Genomic DNA, 20089 nt, shown 5'->3' with positions numbered 1-20089 from the left:
TTCCACTGCTATGAGTGTGAATCCTAAACCCTTCCTGGTCATGCTGACAAAGTTCTGTGAATTTATTTGTAAAAGTATAGACAGTGGAAATTAAAATGTCCTGGGATGCTTCTCCTGCTCCAAGTCGGCCTGCTGTTTGATGTCCAACCCCCCCCCCCCCCCCCCATGTTCTTTGAGATGTGGTTTGTCTAATGCAACTAAGTGAAAGGCTGCTTGTCTTGCACAATACACATTGTGTTTCTTTTTATTTGTGAAGCGTTTGGGTTTGCAGACCAACTAAGTACATCTCCATGGTGGCACTAGTAAAATCACAAAAAGTAAGCAGAAATAAATAGTACTTTAACCTTACAAAACTTGTGTTATAAGTTGTTTCTCATCTAACAACAAGATAATAGTAAACAACAGCAATTTAATAACATATGTAATTATCATATAATGCAATTATTAGATACAAAACCAAACATGTATCATATATATTATAAAGAAGTGTAACATGTCTGGCACAATACAAACAGCATTTCACTTAGTAGTATATGACAAACTACATCTCAAAGAATATTGGCTCTTTGGGAGAGGGAGCATGGTTACATTTACACATCTAATGTAAGAATTTCTAAATTAACATTACTCATTTCATTTGACTCTGCTGCCATCACATTTTAAAATAACAGTAAATTTCTTATACACTTTTCTGATGAGCAGGAAATTTATATTTCAATTAAATCCATAACTTGGGTTGTATATTCATCTATATTCTCCCTCATTTATTGTTAGTGACTGAGTTCAAATGAAGCGCAAATATATACACCATTCTTTTAGATACGTTCAGAAAATTTCACTGATTACAGCAATAGTGGCAAAATCTGATCTAATTTGAACTCATGGCATGATAAGGCTTTCTGCTGTTGGGCATGACAAATATTGAAATGCAAACAGCTGTACAGATTGATATGATGTAAAATACAAAGTAGGGAAGTACATCTTATTTTCCATTTTTTAACTAAAAAAAAAAATCTTCAATTACTCATGATTTCAAGCAAAAATACCTGCTTCAAAAAGTGCGTTTGCATCTTGTTGGGCTGCTGTCTCATCCACATCTGTATTTTCATCCCTGTTTGCCTGTTTAATGAAATGAGAAAGGATATTATAAACAAAGGATTGATTTCTAAGAGCAACGGCCAAGATTTCAAAATAAATACAAATAAAAAAATCAATATTTGGCAATTTCTCATTAAGCATTATAGTAGCACAGACTTCAAACTGAATCAGTTCTTTCATTCTTGTGTGTGTACCCTGAAATTTTCTATCTCCTAGTTTCATTCTTGCAGATTACTACACCTGCTGTGTTATGGAATATTTTAATTTTTGAGTGTCAATTATTGAATCAATTAGTATTTACATACCACTGCACTTCAGTCTACTGCATTCAGATGCCACTGTGTCAGAATACAAATTGGATTCAAGACCAGCAATGGGGTTATCCATTTCATGTCTTATCTTCAAATAACGGATTTCATTTATACAGAATGTTTCACAGTCTTTCAAAAAAAATCATCTAGGGGTGATAGATCATGTCAGGGGGAGCAACCTTTGTTAGAGACAAAATGTTTGCCGGCACTGTCTGGCTGTGTTAAGTATCTTTTTGTTAATCTCATCGGCCCTGGGACAGCGAAATATCACCGAACTATCAGGGTCTACTGAACAGGTGTGCTGCATTTGCATACTACCTATGCCAGTAAACCACCAGAGTTATTTTCAAGAAGAAAACCTTAGGAATTAGTGTCTCTAGAGGAGAAAAATATTTTAGAAGTGAACCAGGAACTCTGCCTATCCCCCTTCATATGGGGCAGATGAATGGTTTATAGGCAACACACAATGCATATGAACACCTCTCAGGGGCACAACCAGTATTAAAAGATGCTAGTGTCACTGGGAAGCACTGGTGAACATTTTGTCTCTAACAAAAGTCATTCCCCATGGCATTCTATCACCCCTAGATGATTGATGCGAAGACTTTAAAACATGTATATCTTGACAATAACTGCACTGCATAATCTTTAAATTTCTTTAGTTTGCTTTTTCTTCCAAACAATCTTTCAGTGTGAATTGTATTGTTTTTACTGGTGTACAGTCTTTTCCAGAAATACTTCAGTTTTGTATAAGAAGATGTACTGGGGGTGGACAAAAATATGGGAATGCCAAAACCAAACCATGTTACCAAGCCTAATATGGTGTAGGAAAACCTTTGGCATTCAAAATAGCTTCCAGTCATCAAAACTGATAAATAAAGGTCCTGCAGATGCTCATGATGGAGGAGTGGCAAATGCGAAGCCAGCAAAGGACAAAGAAGTTCTTGCGAGATGCCCGCATGGAGGACCTCCACAAATCTGTGGTCTCCTTTACCCCCACAGTTTGGCAAAGGGAGTATACCATTCCATATTCCAAACACTTAGAACTTAATGGAATAATACCAATCCAAGGCCCAATTTCAGAATACCAGTCTCAATAAGTGGCTTGCCAGTAGCCAATTTGACCAACCTGTCAGCTAGTTCATTTCCCAGAATCCCAATGTGACCTGGAGTTCAGATGAAGACCACCGAGTGTCCAAATTGTTTGAGTGAGAAAAGTGAACCCTGGATAGTCAGGACCATGGGATGGCAAGGGTAACATTGGTTAAGGTCTTGTAAACAGCTAAAAGAGTCACAACAGATGAGGAAGGACTCGCTTGTGCAGGAACGGATATGCTCAGGAGCATGAGAGATAGCTACCAACTCCACAGCAGAAACACTGCAGCTGTCTGACAAGCAGCAGAGTTCATTGCATCCCGCATGAACATAAGCAAAGCCAGCAAGACTGTCAACCATTGAGCCATCAGTATAGACTACTTCCAAACCCCAAAACACACTGATAATGGAGAAAATTTGGTGACAGGGGCCTTCAGCATGAGCCGAGTCTTTTGAACCTCATGATAGGTCAAGGACAGACGTGTGGACAGGGGAAAACTGGAGTTCAGAAGAAAAAAAAAAAGGACTGAAGGTGGATGGCAATCCTAACCCCAGACCTGGGCCACCATTGCAGGTAGTGAATCTCCTTATCTAGAAAGAGGAGATGGTACTTTGGGTGCTCTGGAGATCTGTGGAAGCATAACACACAAGCAATTAACTGTTTGTGCAGAACCTGCAATGGTGGAACCCCTGCCTCCACTAGGAGGCTGATCACACAGCTATTCCGAAAGGGACCAGTCTCCAGTTGTCACCCACAATGGTGTATTGAGTCCAGCACCTGTAATGCTGAAGGTTATCCCAAGCCGTATGTGAGACTCAAATAATCTAGGTGGGACTGGACCAATACTGTGTAGAGCCATATCAGAGCAGAGTGGAGTAATGCTCACCAGCATGTCTTCTAAGCACTCTCAAGCACAAAGGAAAGCCGACTGACATGCAGAAGAGGTTTTAATCAGTAGGGAACCAGAGTGTATCTTACTAAGTACATCAACTTCACGAAACTTATGTGATGGCCAGGGAGGGGAAGAACGAGGAAGCAAAAGTAACAGCAGAGAGAGAACTGTTCTCCTAATGCGAACATTTTTTGTTAGGCTTTACCATGACTGTTATTGACATTAAATGAAACTACAAGTTTACTGTTACCAGTCATTGTTGTTTTATCTCCACAACGTGTTTCAAAGGTTTAAACCTCCATCATCAGGTGGATTTACATTTGTTAGTATGACATGCGTCTGTGTGTTGTGTTATGATTTTTTGGAGGAACTTGTGGCACTGTCTCTTGTGGTTAGAGGTCCCTTCCACTGCTGTAACACATTGCATGTACTGTATACTGTCATATTTTGTAAACAAAAATGGCATTGGGAAAATAGCTGGGAGCAGGAGGGGGAGGAGCTCGAATGGAAAGAAGTGGGTATGGCGATGAGTGGATGGCAGAAGTGGTGATGATTTGTGGCTTTGCACATGGGGCACATGGGGCACAAGCACAACACTCGCAATCTGAGTCATTGTTTCCAGAGTTGATCATGGTCCTCTGCTTTGGAGGCAAGTGGAGTGTCTCAAACAAAGGCTTTGTTGACACTGTGGTGGTTTCTACTGCCGATTTATGAAACTTCTAGCTACAAATAGGCCTGACCTTATGAGTGGTGTCAGTATAAGACAAGGATCAGTGATCATGATATCATAGCAATGGTGGTTACAAAAGTTAATAAAACTACCAATACAGCCAGGACAACACTTTTGCTACAAAGAGCAGATAAGCAGTTGTTAGCATATCACTTAGACAATGAATGAGTACAAGTATGATGAATGTGGAGGAATTACAGGCAAAGTTTAAGCACATTGTAAATCACGCTCTGGAGAAGTATGTACCGAGTCAGCAGATTAAGCACTGGAAAGACCCATTGTGATTTAATAACAAAATTCGGGAAATGCTGATGAAGCAAAGGCTGCTGCACTCTCAGTTCAAAAGACAACGCACAAATGACGATAGGCAAAAGTAAGTAGAGTTTCATGCGTCTGTTAAGAGATAATGTGCGAGGCATGCAACAACTACCACCATCATAACTTAGCAAAAGAGCTTGCTGAAAACCCGACAAAATTCTAGTCCCTTGTAAAACAGCTAAGCGGTTATAAGGATTCTATCCATTCACTTGTTGACCAGCCTGGTGTGGCAATCGAAGGTAGCAAAAGGAAACCTGAAGTTTTCAATTTCATGTTTAAGAAATTGTTCACACAGGAGAATGGTACAAACATACCTTAATTTGACTAACACATAAATTCCCATAAGAAGGATTTAGTAATAGGGGGCCCTGGTGTAGAGAAGCAACTGAAAGAGTTGAAAACAAGAAAGTTGTCAGGTCCAGATGGAATCACAATTCAGGTTTATGAAGAGTAGTCTACAGCACTGGTCTCTTATTTAGCTTGCATTTATCACTAATCTCTTGCCCAGCACAGCATCCCGAGAGACTGGCAAAAAGTGTAGTTGACTCCTGTATACACTATGTGATCAAAAGTATCCGGACACCTGGCTGAAAATGAATTAAAAGTTCGTGGCGCCCTCCATTGGTAACGCTGGAATTCAATATGGTGTTCCCCATGCTTAGCCTTGATGACTGTGTCCACTCTCACAGGCATACGTTCAGTCAGGTGCTGGAAGGTTTCTTGGGGAATGGCAGCCCATTCTTCATGGAGTAGTACACTGATGAGAGATATCAATGTTCGTCGGTGAGGCCTGGCACGAAGTCGGCGTTCCAAAACATTCCAAAGGTGTTCTATAGGATTCAAGTCAGGACAGTCATTACAGGGATGTTATTGTCATGTAACCACTCTGCTTCAGGTCGTGCATTCCCCGAATTGCTCTTCAACAGTGGGAAGCAAGAACGTGCTTAAAACATAAATGTAGGCCTGTGCTGTGATAGTGCCATGCAGAACTACAAGGGGTGCAAGCCCCATCCATGAAAAACACGATCACAACATAACACCACTGCCTCCGAATTTTACTGTTTCCACTACACATGCTGGCAGATGATGTTCACCGGGCATTCGCCATACCCACACCCAGCCATCATATCGCCACATTGTGTACCGTGATTCATCATGCCACACAACGTTTTACCACTGTTCCATCATCCAATGTTTATGCTCCTTACACCAAGCGAGGCGTCATTTGGCATTTACTGGCGTGATGTACAGCTTATGAGCACCCGCTCGACGGTGAAATCCAAGTTTTCTCACCTCCCTCCTAACTGTCATAGTACTTGCAGTGGATCCTGATGCAGTTTGGAGTTCCTGTGTGATTGACTGGATAGATGTCTGTCTATTACACATTATGACCCTCTTCAACTGTCGGCGGTGTCAGTCAGTCAACAGACGAGGTCGACCTGTACACTTTTGTGTTGTATGTGTCCTTTCGCATTTCCACTTCACTATCACATCGGAAACAGTGGACCTAGGGATGTTTAGAAGTGTGGAAATCTCACGTACAGATGTACGACACCAGTGACACCTAATAACATGACGACATTCAAAGTTCACGAGTTCCACAGAGTGCCCCATTCTGCTCTCTTACGATGTCTAATGACTACTGAGGTCGCTGTTATGGAATACCTGGCAGTAGGTGGCAAGGATTTGGAAAGCATTGCTTGTCTGAAAATCAGATAGCCCTTTTCTCAAAATATCCTGCGAACTATGGCCTAAGAGCAACAGGCAGATTCCACATTTCGAGATCTGAAAAGCATTTGACATGGTGCCCCACTGCAGACTGTTAATGAAGGTATGAGCATACAGAATAGGATCCCAGGTATGTGAGTGGCTCAAAGACTTCTAAAGTAGTAGAACCTAGTATGTTGCTCTAGACAGAGGGTGTTCATCAGAGACAGGAGTATTTTCAGGAGTGACATAGGAAAGTGTGATACGACCAGTATTATTCTCTGTTGACATAAATGATCTGAAGGAGAGGGTGAGTAGCAATCTCTGACTTTATTGATGACGGTGTAGTTTATGGGGAAGTATTGCTGTTGAGCGACTAGTTTCTAGTTTTTATAATGAAAAGCAGCTAGTTACAAAAGTAGAAACCTGCAAGTTAATGCAAATGAATAGGAAAAAACAATCCCGTAATGTTTGACTACAGTGCTGCTCAACATCACACTGATTGAATATCTAGGCATAACATTGGGAAGCGATATGAAATCAAACGAGCTTGTAAGGACTATAATAGCGAATGCAAATGGTCGACTCTGGTTTATTAGGAGAATTTTAGCTTAATTTTTTTGCAATCTGTAGAGAGAGCGCATATAGAACACCAGTGTGACATTCTTGAATACTGCTCGACTGTCTGGATCCCCACCAGGTCAAATTAAAGAAAAACATCTAAACAGTTCAAAAGGTGGGCTGCTAGATTTGTTACTAGCATGTTCAATCATCATACGAGTATTTTGGGAATTCAAATGGAAATCCCTGGCATGAAAGTAACATTCTATAGTGACCCAGAACCACGTTCCGACACCGACGAAGTCTATCAGAGCTACAGATTGCACTGTAATGATAAGGTCTATTAAAGTGCAAGGGGGATTTGTCCAGTGCATGCCTGGAGGTGTCAGTCACATGGCATCATCTGTAAATACATTTACTGATCGAGCAAAATTTACAAAGGTATGGCTTCTTCAAAGCTGCAGGTAGTGGCGGGACATGGGTGCACGTCCCACGAAGGAATGCTGACGCCCTGCCAGCATGTTGTGACATCACAGCCACAGGTCAGTGGCTCGGATGTGTGTGGTGCTGCTGACAATAGCGGGCGAGTTGGGTGTAACCTGCCAGATGTATTGCAGTGACCCAGATTGGCTACCGTCTCAGCGCTCTCAAACACAGCTCTGTCATGCACTTATGTGGAATCTACGAACTGTGGTCCCAGATGCTGGTTGTTGTGCAGAGAAGCTCTGGTCACCCAGTATGGATCAACCAAGGCTGCAGCAGATGCTCTCGAGTTGGCCAGGAGGGTGCACAGATGCACCATGGCTGGTCTGTGTGAAGATGGCAGTTTGTAGATCAACCCCAATGACTGAACGGGTGGGGGGTGGGGGGGGGGGGGGGGGGGTAGGTTGCACACCGGCCTTCTCATTGGCGATGACCCAGTAGGCAGCACTGGCTGGACACGGCTATGGTATGCATCACTGATCACTGTTGGCTGCCTCAGTGTGCAAGTTGGCAAGCAGGTAGCAGGCTGGCCACAATCAAACAGTTCATCGTGATTTCTCAGAAACTCATTAGACCACCATTCCCTTTGGTTCTTAGAAAAGAACAGAATGGTAGTATGACAGGATGCGTTCTTGTGCTCCAAAAGCTGCACTATTTATAGAGTCTGAGCCTCGCCTACAACATTGAGGCTCTGGACACATGAGTATATTTGTCCACATTTATCAGACCCGTCAGCACTTCTTACCTCACTCTGGTAATTTCAATAATGATTGCAGGCCATCAAGCTCAGTCTGTCAATGTTTGCCTTTGTAGCAGTGCTCAGATGCGGAGTCACTAAGTGCTTTCTTACAGTGTCTTGCTAAGCAGTACAGCACTGTATGCATTTCTGTCTGGTTCAGCTCTGACTTATTCCATTCCAGGCTCACCAGGTGGACGTTAAATAAAATTTTTAAGCCTGTGCAACCAAATTATTCTGATGTGCACCAAGTCTTTTTGATGAACATTGGTGAGAAAATTTAGTGACATGGCATTTGAAGCTGACTGTAGAATGATTCTACTGCCATTAACATTCATTTCGAATAAATGCCACAAAGGAAAGATAAGAGAAATTAGGGCTTGTATGGGAGAATACAGACAGTCTTTTTCCCTTCACTCAATTTGTGGGTGGAATGAGAAAAGAAATGACCAGCAGTGTTACAAAGTACACTCCACTGTGCACCATGCAGTGGTTTGCCAAGTATGTATGTAGATGTAGATGTACACTTACACCAAGAAATGCATGAGAATTACTTCCAGAATTATGTACATTTCTGTCAGTGACCATAGCAACAAATTCTTGTAAACTATAACTGCTACTCAAATGTTCCTTTGCCTTCAGCAGGAGATGTTAATGTGTTAACAGTTTTTACAGTGCGAGGTGCTGCACAAGGGATATTTTTTGTGAATGTTGTTCAACCTTGTTGGCCAATGGGGTGGTGTACGGAGCGTGTGATGCTTCTGGCACGATCACACAAGGGACTGCTCAGAGGCACAGCTCTCTCCTATACACCAGCACTTGTCCTGTTACCACACTCCTTTTCTGCATACCCAAGCCACGAGTTAGATTTCCATGTGCTGTACTTTTGGTTCCTGTGGTTGCCTCTCCCCTTCTCCAGATGTATATCCTCTTAGTGACAAAAGAAATAAGCATGTCATTTCTTATTAAAAGTAGATTTCAACACCACAAATCCTACATAACCTTACACAGTTAACAGTAATTGAACATGGCAAATATGTAAATTCTGGCATTTCAATTTTTGCTGTGATTTTTTGCGCTTATACTTCAAGAAAGCCACTGCATTCCTGAGGGTGATATATACCATAAAAACATTGAAAGACTAAAAAATTAAGAGCTCCACAAGCAATGCATGAAGGCATATATGCCACAGTCACATTTTTGGTGCGAATATTGTTAGGAAAAGGAACCATGTTAACATTGCTAAGTACCTTGCGATATGGCGACAATTTTTGTGGTAAACCAAACACACCTGCGAATTTTCTTGAAAGCTGGAGCCTTCAATCAATTAAGGATCCAGGCATCAGTTACATTACTTCCATTTGTGATTTACATTTTCTGTGCAATGACAAATGGCACATCTGTAATGGGTGAATTTAATTCTTCACCTGTCAGTGAAAGTATGTATTGTAAGGTTGAGAGAACAGCCTAGACTTCAGCAGAATTGCTTTTAATTAACACTTCAATATTCTGTTTTTATGGGCAACCAGGCCATCGTGTGAGGCAGGATAGCTTTGCCCAATCCACACGCGAATAATATACAGAAATGCCTCAACTTTTCCATATGGTCAGAAAACTTAGTCCAAAACCTGATGATTGGTATCTTTTGTGGGCTTTCCCACTTTTGTGGTGGTTGTGTACACATTATTGTTTTACTTGAGCACTGCCTTTGCTGCTGACTTCTTGGAGAAGAACAAAAACTGTTGGTAGCTGTTTTCCAACCATTGGGCTGTTTGCAACTGTGCATGCTTGTCAGTACAAAACAACTATCGCAATGGAGGACTGAAGTGACAAGCAGAGGATCCACTAGAGCTAAATATAAAATTAGCCATTTTTTTTTTTACAGAGGCTAGAAACAATGGATGTGCAGTTACTACACAACCAAAGTAACAGTGGGCAGCAGCCTCATTTCTGGGGGAAGTTTTGAATACAAAGCCTTAAACACCGGGACCAATTCTTTCAAAAGGAAAAATGGAATTTGACAGTGCCTTGTCACCAAATACATAAGTACCCAAGACAAGTGCACATTTGATGAATTATTGGGAATAGCAAGATTGTTTCAACTTTAAACTTCCACTAAAATTCCTCAATTCACCCTCGATTTCATTGTAAGTAAGCATTGAACAGAATGTGGGTATCACATCTCTCGTAAGACAACACTGTTTTGAGGTGAGAAAGTTAAAGAAATAGCTGTAGGCCAACTAAAACAAAGAAATTCATCATCAAATTTTGGAAAAAGTTTTCTACTTTATGTAAAAATGGAGCTGTTTCTGTACATTGTTGACTTGCAGGATCGGCAAAGCTCGCTCTCCTTATACAATAGACTGGTTATTCATGAAACCATAATATCACCTTGTTCATTAAAAGTAATTCCACTGAAGTGTATGCTGTTTTGTCAAGCCTACAACATATGATTATACTGACAAGTGAAGCATTATGTTCATTCACAACAAAAGTGCCCTGTTCTCATCGCACAGCAAATGGAAATCACAAGTAGAAGTGATGCAATAAATAAAATAAAAACTTAGATTCATAATCAGTTGTTGGTTCCAGCTTTTGAGCAAATGGTTTGATCTGCTTGGTTTGTGGCAAAATTATCACCAGATGGTGAGGTATTTAGCAGCATTAATGAGGTTGCTTTTCCTAGTTACAATCACACTAGAAACTGTGATTGTGACATATGAGCCTTCACTCACTGCCCGTGGTGCTCCGAATTTTAATGCTTTGAATGTTTTAATGATATGCTAGCGTGTGTGTTTGGATCTTATGAGCATTCAATGCCGAGGTCATCAGCACCCTTACACTCATTAAAAAACTGATGTGGAGATAAACTCTAAAACTGTTGCACACTCGTGCACTCTAAATTACCACAGGGTCATCACTTCACATGTGCTGAAACAACTTAGAAAGAGGGAAAGAAGCTGTAGATGAAATTAAAACTCAGAGAAAACAAAACACAGAAGAGCTAAAGGAAAGCACAGGGAAATGTGACTGGCTGACCACTTACAAAAAAACTTGGGTGAGCAAGTCACCCTGTTGATACATTAAAACTATCTCCCTAAAATCTTGGGAAAAATGATGGACAATCCACAAAACTTTAAAACTTGAACCACATTTGTTTGGACGTTACATAAAATAGAGTGCAGATCCATCAGCAAAATCCGCCACAGCCCACTGGTTGGAAAATAAAACACAGTGCAATAAAATGTGGCACACACTTATCTGCATGGCTCAAGCACCACACATTGGAGGGCCCTCTCGGAAGACTAGTAAGAAGGCTGGAAAGATGTACGCCACAGTCGAGTTGTGGGCATTACTACACAGAACTTATTGTCTGTCACTTCCAGCCACTCGTCTTCCCATTGACACATGACTTTGTACCTCAACAGTGAGGTGATAGCATGCAGGGGGATGGTACACTGAAATGATTGAGGATCACTACACGCCTCCTTGGCTGCTAGATCTGCCCTTTTGTTCCCTGCAAGACCCATGTGTCCTGGTATGCAGCAGAATGACACCTTCCCCACCTGTTGTAGTTGGCAAAGGGCGTCCTGGATTACTTGACCCACTGGGTACAAATGTTGGAGACAGTGAAGCGAACTCAAGGAATCAGAACAGACGAATTTAGCACTGGAAGACCATCTCATCTGCTCCAGTGTCGCAAGATTGCATATATTCCTGTGTCAAAGACAGTAAATTCTTGATGCAGGTGGACCTTGAGGACACAATCTGGGAAAATGACAGAGCAACCAACAGAGCCGTGCAGTATCACGAGTCTCAGAATTGTTGGATCTGAAGTGCAATTTTCCCCTCTCTACAGTATCACCGTAGTGACAAAACGCTGATCCTGGCTGGCATTAGCAGCAGTTTTTGCAAAATTCTCCGCCAGCATCTGAGAGATGGCTCCAGGTGCTGTTATTGATAAACAACTGCATTTACCAGAAAGCCGCCTGAAGTCTTCTCATTTTCGTAGAACAAGTGGAATGGTTGACAGAGTCCAGGAATGCTTGCCATGACCTTTTCTTGCTCTCCTTAATTATGCATAAAGCCTTGGCTTTTGTGACTCTGCTGTAGTGTGGCATTTAACATGTTGAAGAGCCGTACACCTGTCCCACACGACTGAACAGCACTCACCTGTCAACCAAGGTACATGTCACCTCTCAAGATGACCCGAGGACTTTGGGATGGATAAGTCAGTGGCATCATGGATCAGTCATGTGATGTGGTCCATCCATTTCTGGATGCTGTTGCAATGTTCAAACACAGCCAGCTGGCTGAACAGCACCCAGTTAGTGCTGCCGACCATCCATCTTGGCGGCTTCTCTTCAGGTAGTGCTCCATCCAGTAGATGAATGAGGAGTGGGAAGCAGTCACTGGAATGAAGGTCATCAATGACCTCCCATTGAACAGTCAGAGGGCTGGAGAGCAGAAAGAGAGGTCGATGGCTGAAAATGACCCACTAGCAGTGCAGAAATGAGGGAGTACCTGTGTTGAGTATGCACAGCTCATTAGACATCATGAGGCTCTCCAAAATCTGGCCCCCAAGGCAAGTAGAGGTCGAGCTCCACAAGACACGATGGGCACTGAAGTCTCCCAACAGAAGAAATGGTCGTGGGAGTTGTCCCACAAGATCTACGAGAGCCTCACAGTCTTTTACATCTTGTGGAGGTAGATACAGAGAGCAAACAGTGATCATCTGACACCATGAATTTTGACAGCAACTGCTTGCAGGTCAACAGCCAGGGAGAGAGCAGTGGAGGGGTGCACGTTACTGACAAACACAGCTCTGTCCCCAGTCAAGTCGTCCTTTCGGTGAAGGATATAGCCACATAGCATAGAGGTGTCAGTGGCTTTAAAATGTGTTTCCTGCAAACACAGGCATAGGGGGCATTCCTACACTAGCAGTTTTAGTTCTATATGGGTTCTGAACCCACTAAAGTTCCACTGTAATACGGGAGCCATCTATCACTAGGGCTGCACTTTCACCCTGTCTTTCCACTGGAGAAGGGAGCCCGTAATGGGTGGGGCCTCAATCTTGGGGCAAGATGATTGCCCCAGTTCGACATCAAGGTCCATTAGTTCCACCAGAGTCCAGAGTGATGCCAGATAGTATGACATTAACATTGCCTAACTGTTTATTTCCCCAACTCCGTTGGTGTTGGATACTTGGCTTTTGATTTTTTTGTCCTGGGTATACTTCAGAGCCAAAACCGGGGCAGTGGTAGTGAGACCACTGGACAAGACCTGTGGACAAACTAAATTTTTGGAGGAGCAGGGAGCTCTACGACATTAGCGACAACAGACTTGACTGATGTTTTGGGAGGAAGGGTAGGCTTTGAAGGAATCGCGGTGGCACAAGTGCACTGGCAAATACAGGTGCTAGTGCTGACACTAGCATCCTCCATTTGGGTAGCTGCATTGGCCTTCTGAACTGGTTGTTTAAGAGCAGACGAAAAGGAGGTAGCAAACTCTGGGGGTTTCATGGCTTTATCAATATTTCTGGCCTCTCCATATGAGATATCTTTATTTGTCTTAATTTTCTGTATCTTCTTTTCTTCAAGAAAGACACTGCAGTCCCTAATCCAGACAGGGTGATCGTCAGAGCACTTTGGAGATGAACAACCAGCACCTTCATGGACAACCTTATCACATTTCCAAGTTGCTGCTCTCTTAAAATCTGAGGTGGTGTGCCCAAAGCACTGGCATGTATAACAGCGCATTGGGTTAGGAAAATAAGGCTACATGGTGAGGTGGGAGGAAACCAGCCTTAACGTGCTCCGGAAGCTTTGTGCTGCTGAAAGTCAGTATCAATGAGTCCAGTTTCACAAGATAACCATCCACCCATTTCATTATGTTATGTACATCAATGACACCTGCTGGGACCACTCAGCTTTTACTTCTTCTTGGGGAATGTCAACCAGAGCCCCGCAAGTCACAACACCTTTGCTATATTTCACAGTGTTGTGCAGTTCCCTTTCTATTGCATACTGCCCAAAGCACTGAGCTACCTGAATGTTCTTCACTTGTTAGGAATTAGATGTTTCTACCAGCAGGGGGCCATTTGACAAGCGTTTGACAGGTTTTAAACTTCCATCAATTCCCTCTAAACCTTTTTGTTTGTTCAAAGGTCACACTTTCTCAAACCTCCTCTCTTTCCATTTGGTTATAAGAAATAAATGCTGGCCACCAGTATACCTTCTGTTACTCAATACTGACAATGTCTGTGTAATTCTGAAGTCTGGAGCACTGGCTACGCAAGCCCTCTAGTTTGAATGAGTGCTGGTATCCACCAGCAGCCCACCCTTTCCTCTGGAAGGAGGAAGAGAAGATTTCGAAGGATCCATGCTGGTCCCATGAGTAGACAGGGAAATAAGTGTCCACTCAGACAGAGCCCCACATGCCTGTGTAAGCCTTATACAACTGATGTGTGGCAGTTTTCCAAAACGTTGCCAGCGACAACTGTTCCACCCCACCAGTGTGCAACACACCTTGAGATCAAGGGTTTTTTATGGAGGCTTATTCCATCCTCGCAATCCAGGCGGTCAAGCCATGACCCCCATTCCCTGAGACACACAACATTCCACTGCCATGATGCATGGTGGTTGCTGAAGCATGCCCAGAGCTTACAGTGACAGAGGACTGGTGGCATTTACCAGTCCCCAGCTCAGGAACCCTAGGATCACCATGCCTGTACCCAGCAAAGGAATGCTGAGCCCCTGACATGATATGCTACCAACTACCCAGCACTGCATGGGTATGTGCTCGTTCTAATTTTCTTGTAGTCCATCTCCACCTCTTCCACCCCCGTACCTCCTCCACTCCCCTCCCTCTCTGTCCACCTGCTCCACCCATCCCCTTCCTCCCCCCCCCCTCACACTATCCCTCCCTCTATTTCTTACCAAGCTGAATGCTATGTTTATGTGAATACATGATATGTTTTTGAACATTTCTTGAGGAGAGGAAGCAGATTACGAAATTAAAAATACAGGGCGGTTTTAAAAAAAAATACATACTGCTGTTCATACCTTCCTCTCGAACAAAGATACAAGAATGGTAATAGTGTTGGTTAATGCTTTCATGGTAGCTAAACAACACTTCCTTGATACATTTATTATTTTGCTTCTGGACAAAAAAGTTATCTGGGGTGGCCAAGATAAGTTATCTAGTGGATAACGTCAGAAGCTCTATGAGGCTTTTCATGGACATTGCTATCATCCATTGAAGGTTGGAAAGTCAGAAGTCTCTAGCATTTTGCAAGAAGACCTGCAGAAGATAGGTAGCTGGTACGGGACTGGCAATTTATTCGTAAGGGAAATGAGTTTTATGCACTGCACATAAATAGGCAAAGAGATCTGTAACTATTTCATTACGCTATTGGCAAAAGAATGAATGAAAATAATAACTACTGCGAAACACCTAGGAGTATCTGTCTGAAGTGACCTAAAGTGGAATGACCACATGAAACTAATTGTGAGAAAAGCAGCTGCCAGGTTGAGATTCATTGGGAGGGGGGGGGGGGGGGGGGGGTCCACACCACTTTTTTGCCTGATTATTAGATATTATTCATCAGTATTGAACCCTTACCAGCTAGGATTGAAAAAAAAAAAAAAGAGTGAGGAAGTCCAATGAAGAACAGAAAATTTCATCATGGGATTGTTTACCAAGCACAAGAGCATTACAGAAATGTTCAACACAAGACATTTTAATATAGGTACTGTGTACCAGAGATACGTTTACTGTTGATATTCTGAGTGTGACCATTTCAATTCAAAAGGAGTCAAGCAACATTTTACTTCCTCCCACTTACATCTCACGAACTGACCGCAACAAGATAATCAGAGAAATTAGAGCTCCTATGGAGGTTTATCAATAGGTTCTTTCCCACCCAGCATTTGTGAATGGATCACAGAAATGGGAAAATCACAGTGGTGCTAGAAACACCCTCTGCCACACAACATAAAGTGTGCACGCAGAGCTGAAAATTAATTTATATGCCAGTCTTATTATTCTCAAAGTGTCACAATGAGACTAGTAAAAAATTTTATGTCTCTGTGTATGTGTCGTGTGGGTGCCCAACTCCCACTACAAGGATACATTGCTCAGACAAATTTCTTTGCAACACAGTGCAATTTAATGCTTATTTTTGATTTTTAACAGTTCAGACTGACACTTTCACCTCTTCCCAAGACATCCAGTCAAAATTACCAAAAACTTCAATAGTTGGTTTTCCTGTTTCCTTGCGAAAATGGAAAGAAGATCAGGATTTAATGTTCTGTCAATGGAAAGGTCATTATAGATGGAGAAAAAGCTCCAATTGGAAAAGAATAGGAAAAGAAATTGGTTGTACCATTTTCAAAGAAACGATGTCAGCATTTGCCCAATGCAATTCCTGGAAAACCCAAATCTAGGCAACGAAACTGCAGTCCTCCTAAAAACGAGTTTCATATCTTCCCATTGCACTATCTCTCTCAGTTCCTATTCAGACATGACCTACTCTAAAGAACTATTTAATATAGTTGCGTTAATGCTGTGGCAAAGAACATTGTTACAGTATATCACTCCATATTTTAGCTCCTCCTGTGGGCATTTCCAAGAATTAAGTCTAACCTATCTAGATCACTATCGCAATTCACAGCTGTGAATAATGAATTGTGAGGGTGATCTAAATAGCTTACAGTTACTTTTTAAACTTCATTATAAACTACATGATTAGCAGTGATAGAGATTTCTCTTTCTGCATATTTTTATGACTCCAATTATGGAAAGTACTCAAAGTCTTTGACAGTTATGTCAGCAGTCATTTTCTCATCATATTCTTTTCACTTTTAAGATCATTTAATTATTTCAATGGTGAACTCAAAATTCAAAAAGCAGATTACTGATTGACACATTCTAAAATATTACCAATGTACTCACCATACAGAGAGATACAAGGAAACGCTTGAAGTGTCCTGAGGTGTCATCTTTTAAATCATGTTCCAGGGTTCTTCCATACACTGAAAGAGTATAGAATTACATGTATATAAAAACTAATACACTGGACATTATAATAAATATAAGAAAAATCAACATGTACACAATGTTACACATGAAATGCATATAAAAATAAATTCAAAGTTCAACACTTGCAAGAATGACAGACTTTTAACTGCTGTGTTATCTTGTTAAAAATGAATTGTCTGACATGGAAGCCCTCTGTCAGCAGCTGACAGTTAATCATTAGTTCTGCAAGGGATCACAGTTTCACATGAGGCTCAGGAGCCCAACACATTACTTCATGGTCACACACATCTTCATTATTTTAATTATGTCCTGTATTATTCTGAAGGCCTTAACCCTCCAAAGAGCCAGAAACAATAAAAGGTTATTTATTGAACCTGAGAAATCTCTAACTGTGATGACATGCAAATATGAGACTGTCATACATTTTGAAGGTCACAAAATTACAAAATGTAAGGATTACATTAAACATTTAATAAAATAATACTAATTATTCACACACACACACACACACACACACACACACACACCATGGCTATGAGTGGTTATGTTAATATGAAAAATAGATACTGCATAGAGTACTTGTTCACATATCATTATGTATAAGTGTACACTGTTTGCATCTGGTACTCTAAGCCTTTTACAGAAAAGAACAAGCATTTCTGCAACAAGAAACACAGTACTCAGTTCATCAAATGTGTAGTACAAGCTACATAGACTATTTATTACCTTTTACCTGTAAATAACCTATTTAAGTGTGTCATCTATCCATACATCCAAGAAACTTCATCACTATAAAACAATAACTGACTATGTGACCATTTCTAATGGTGACACACAATAAGCATAAAGTCATGGTGATGAAACTATACTTAGTAACAGTTTTGTTTAACTAACTCATAAGGTTTATGACTGTTGTCCCATTGCGTTGGTGTCAGCTTCAAAGATAATTGGTCCACACAATATGAAAACTAGTGTCATGTGAGCTGACAGATACATTTGACATTAAGGTGCCTATTATGCAATACTTCCCTAATGTGCTGTACCTCTACTTTGCTGAACTCTGGTGGAGATTTTTTAAAAAAAAAGTCTAGCATGTTCAAGGATGACATAGTGCCGAGTACATCATTGTTGAGCTAGACAGAGTGTGTAGAGGCCATTATAAAATTTATAATGTAGGAAGTTTTTGTGGCATTGGTGCTAAGTAAATATTTGTGTTCAGAGTTAAGTGGATATTACTGTACTCTTATTGTTGGTTTTGTGATGGAATTACCTATAATTATTGACAATTATGTTTTTTTCAAAGTAACATTGTTAGCAGAGCAAGACTTGTTTGTGCAACATGGCGTGATTTCAAATATGTGATAGTGTCGCATATTAAGGTACGTATCGCATATTGGGGAACTACTCCTCCCAGAATTTCTTATACATAGCTTATACAATAACACAATAAAAAGACAACATTTTTTACATTTATTATAGTAAAATAATAAAATTTGTGTTTACTTTTATTTTATTTAAATACCATGAATGGGGAGTCTTTGAATGGTCCTGCAAGTGGAAACTAGGCAAGTTTTCTGGACCTTCTTACTCTGGCAGCATTTCATTCATAAGATAATCAATATTCCTCCATATTTAAAGAACTAAATTCATTGTATTTATAAAAAATAATATATCAAATAAAATTAGAACAGTTTAAGTGTTATGGCGACTATTCCTAATTACTGCACATACTCTGTGTAGGTGGCATTGGCACCTAGAAGGAAACCTGAGATAAAGAAGCCATGGTTTGTGCCATTACATGTGTGACGAACAGCAAGATCGAGCACTTAAAAGACTTAAAACTTTTTGCTGATCAAAACACAGGCTGGAAAGGCACTTTAAGAATAAAATTCTTACATCTGAGGAGTTAATGGAGGTTCATTTTGGTAGGCCTGTTTTGTCACCTCAACTGAAGATGATCTTATGAAATACTGCCTTGCAATGGAAGAATGTTTTCATCCTGTTAAATGTAAGGACATACGAAGCATGGCCTTATGGCCTTCCAGTTACCTATAACAAATAGGCCAAGGAGTCCCTTCAGTTCAGAAAAGCTTCAGCAGGAAAGAAATGGCTCCAAGTTTTCCTTTAAGAGACATTCTAGTTTGCCAATGAGAACTACTCAGGGTCTCACAGCAGCAATACTGAAAGCTTTTACTCCACAAAATGTGGTGAGATGTTTTTGATATTTGTGAATCTACACTACCTGAAGTCAACCATAATGCACACTGAGCCTTCAATGTTGCTGAAACTGAGGTGACATCTGTTCAGCAAGGTTATTGCTATGAAAGGGAAGAGACAAGTTGCTGCCTTGACATCAGCAGAAAGGAGAAATCTCATCACAGTTGTGGCTTGTATGGAAGCAGCTGGCCATTATTTTCTGCCACTAATCATCTTCCCACGGAAGAATATGAAGCAGAAATTGACTGATTGTGCACCTGAATGATCAATAACAGCTTGACATCCAAGTGGCTGAATGCAGGTTCATACTTTACTTAGTGGTTTGATCATTTTGTGAACACTGTAAAACAATCATCAGAGGACCCTATCATCCTGATTCTTGATGGACATTATTCCCACACTGAACACTAATGTATCAGGTAAAGCACATAAAACAGTGTTCATACTGTATGTTTGCCAGTTCACTCGACACACAAAATGCAGCCACTTGATCTGGAATTTATGGGGCCCTTGAAAACTTACTACGCCTGAGAGATAGAAACATGGCTGGCAAGTAACCCAGGTGATGTTGTCACCCCATTACAGCCAGGTTATTTGGGGCAGCTTGCAACTGAGCAGTAACAATGGAAGCATCTGTGAATGCCTTCAGGAAAACAGCTCTCGTCCTGTACGACACAAACTTCTGTAGGGAGTATGATTTATCAGTTCATCACCATGCTGACACTCCTCCAGAAGGTGATGCCAGGAAAGTGGAACTAGTCACAGTACAAGAATCTTAACAGAAAAAAAAAAACAGCAGCCGAAGTTAAGAATAAAGTAGCCAAAAAGTTATTCAAAATGTAAAGTAGAAGAATCGTCCAGCAACTCTGCATCTGATGTCCATCTTGATGAGTGTGAC

The 20089-nt window shown here is 41.2% G+C and overlaps 1 protein-coding gene across 4 annotated transcripts in view; it reads right to left on the bottom strand.

The window, feature by feature from the left end:
* LOC124555050 (annexin B9-like) overlaps positions 1–20089 on the bottom strand; it is a 97939-nt gene that overhangs the window by 51993 nt on the left and 25857 nt on the right. For all 4 annotated transcript variants that reach the window (XM_047128823.1, XM_047128821.1, XM_047128822.1 and 1 more), the window contains exons 5-6: positions 16888–16967; positions 1047–1119 (exon numbers count right to left, since the gene is read on the bottom strand). In XM_047128823.1, the coding sequence (XP_046984779.1) occupies positions 1047–1119; positions 16888–16967 (153 nt within the window). The remainder of the gene's footprint in view (positions 1–1046; positions 1120–16887; positions 16968–20089) is intronic.

Source organism: Schistocerca americana, chromosome X (genome assembly GCF_021461395.2).
Source record: "Schistocerca americana isolate TAMUIC-IGC-003095 chromosome X, iqSchAmer2.1, whole genome shotgun sequence".
NCBI classification, from domain to species: domain Eukaryota; kingdom Metazoa; phylum Arthropoda; class Insecta; order Orthoptera; family Acrididae; genus Schistocerca; species Schistocerca americana.
This window is presented reverse-complemented; position numbering and strand designations above follow the sequence as displayed.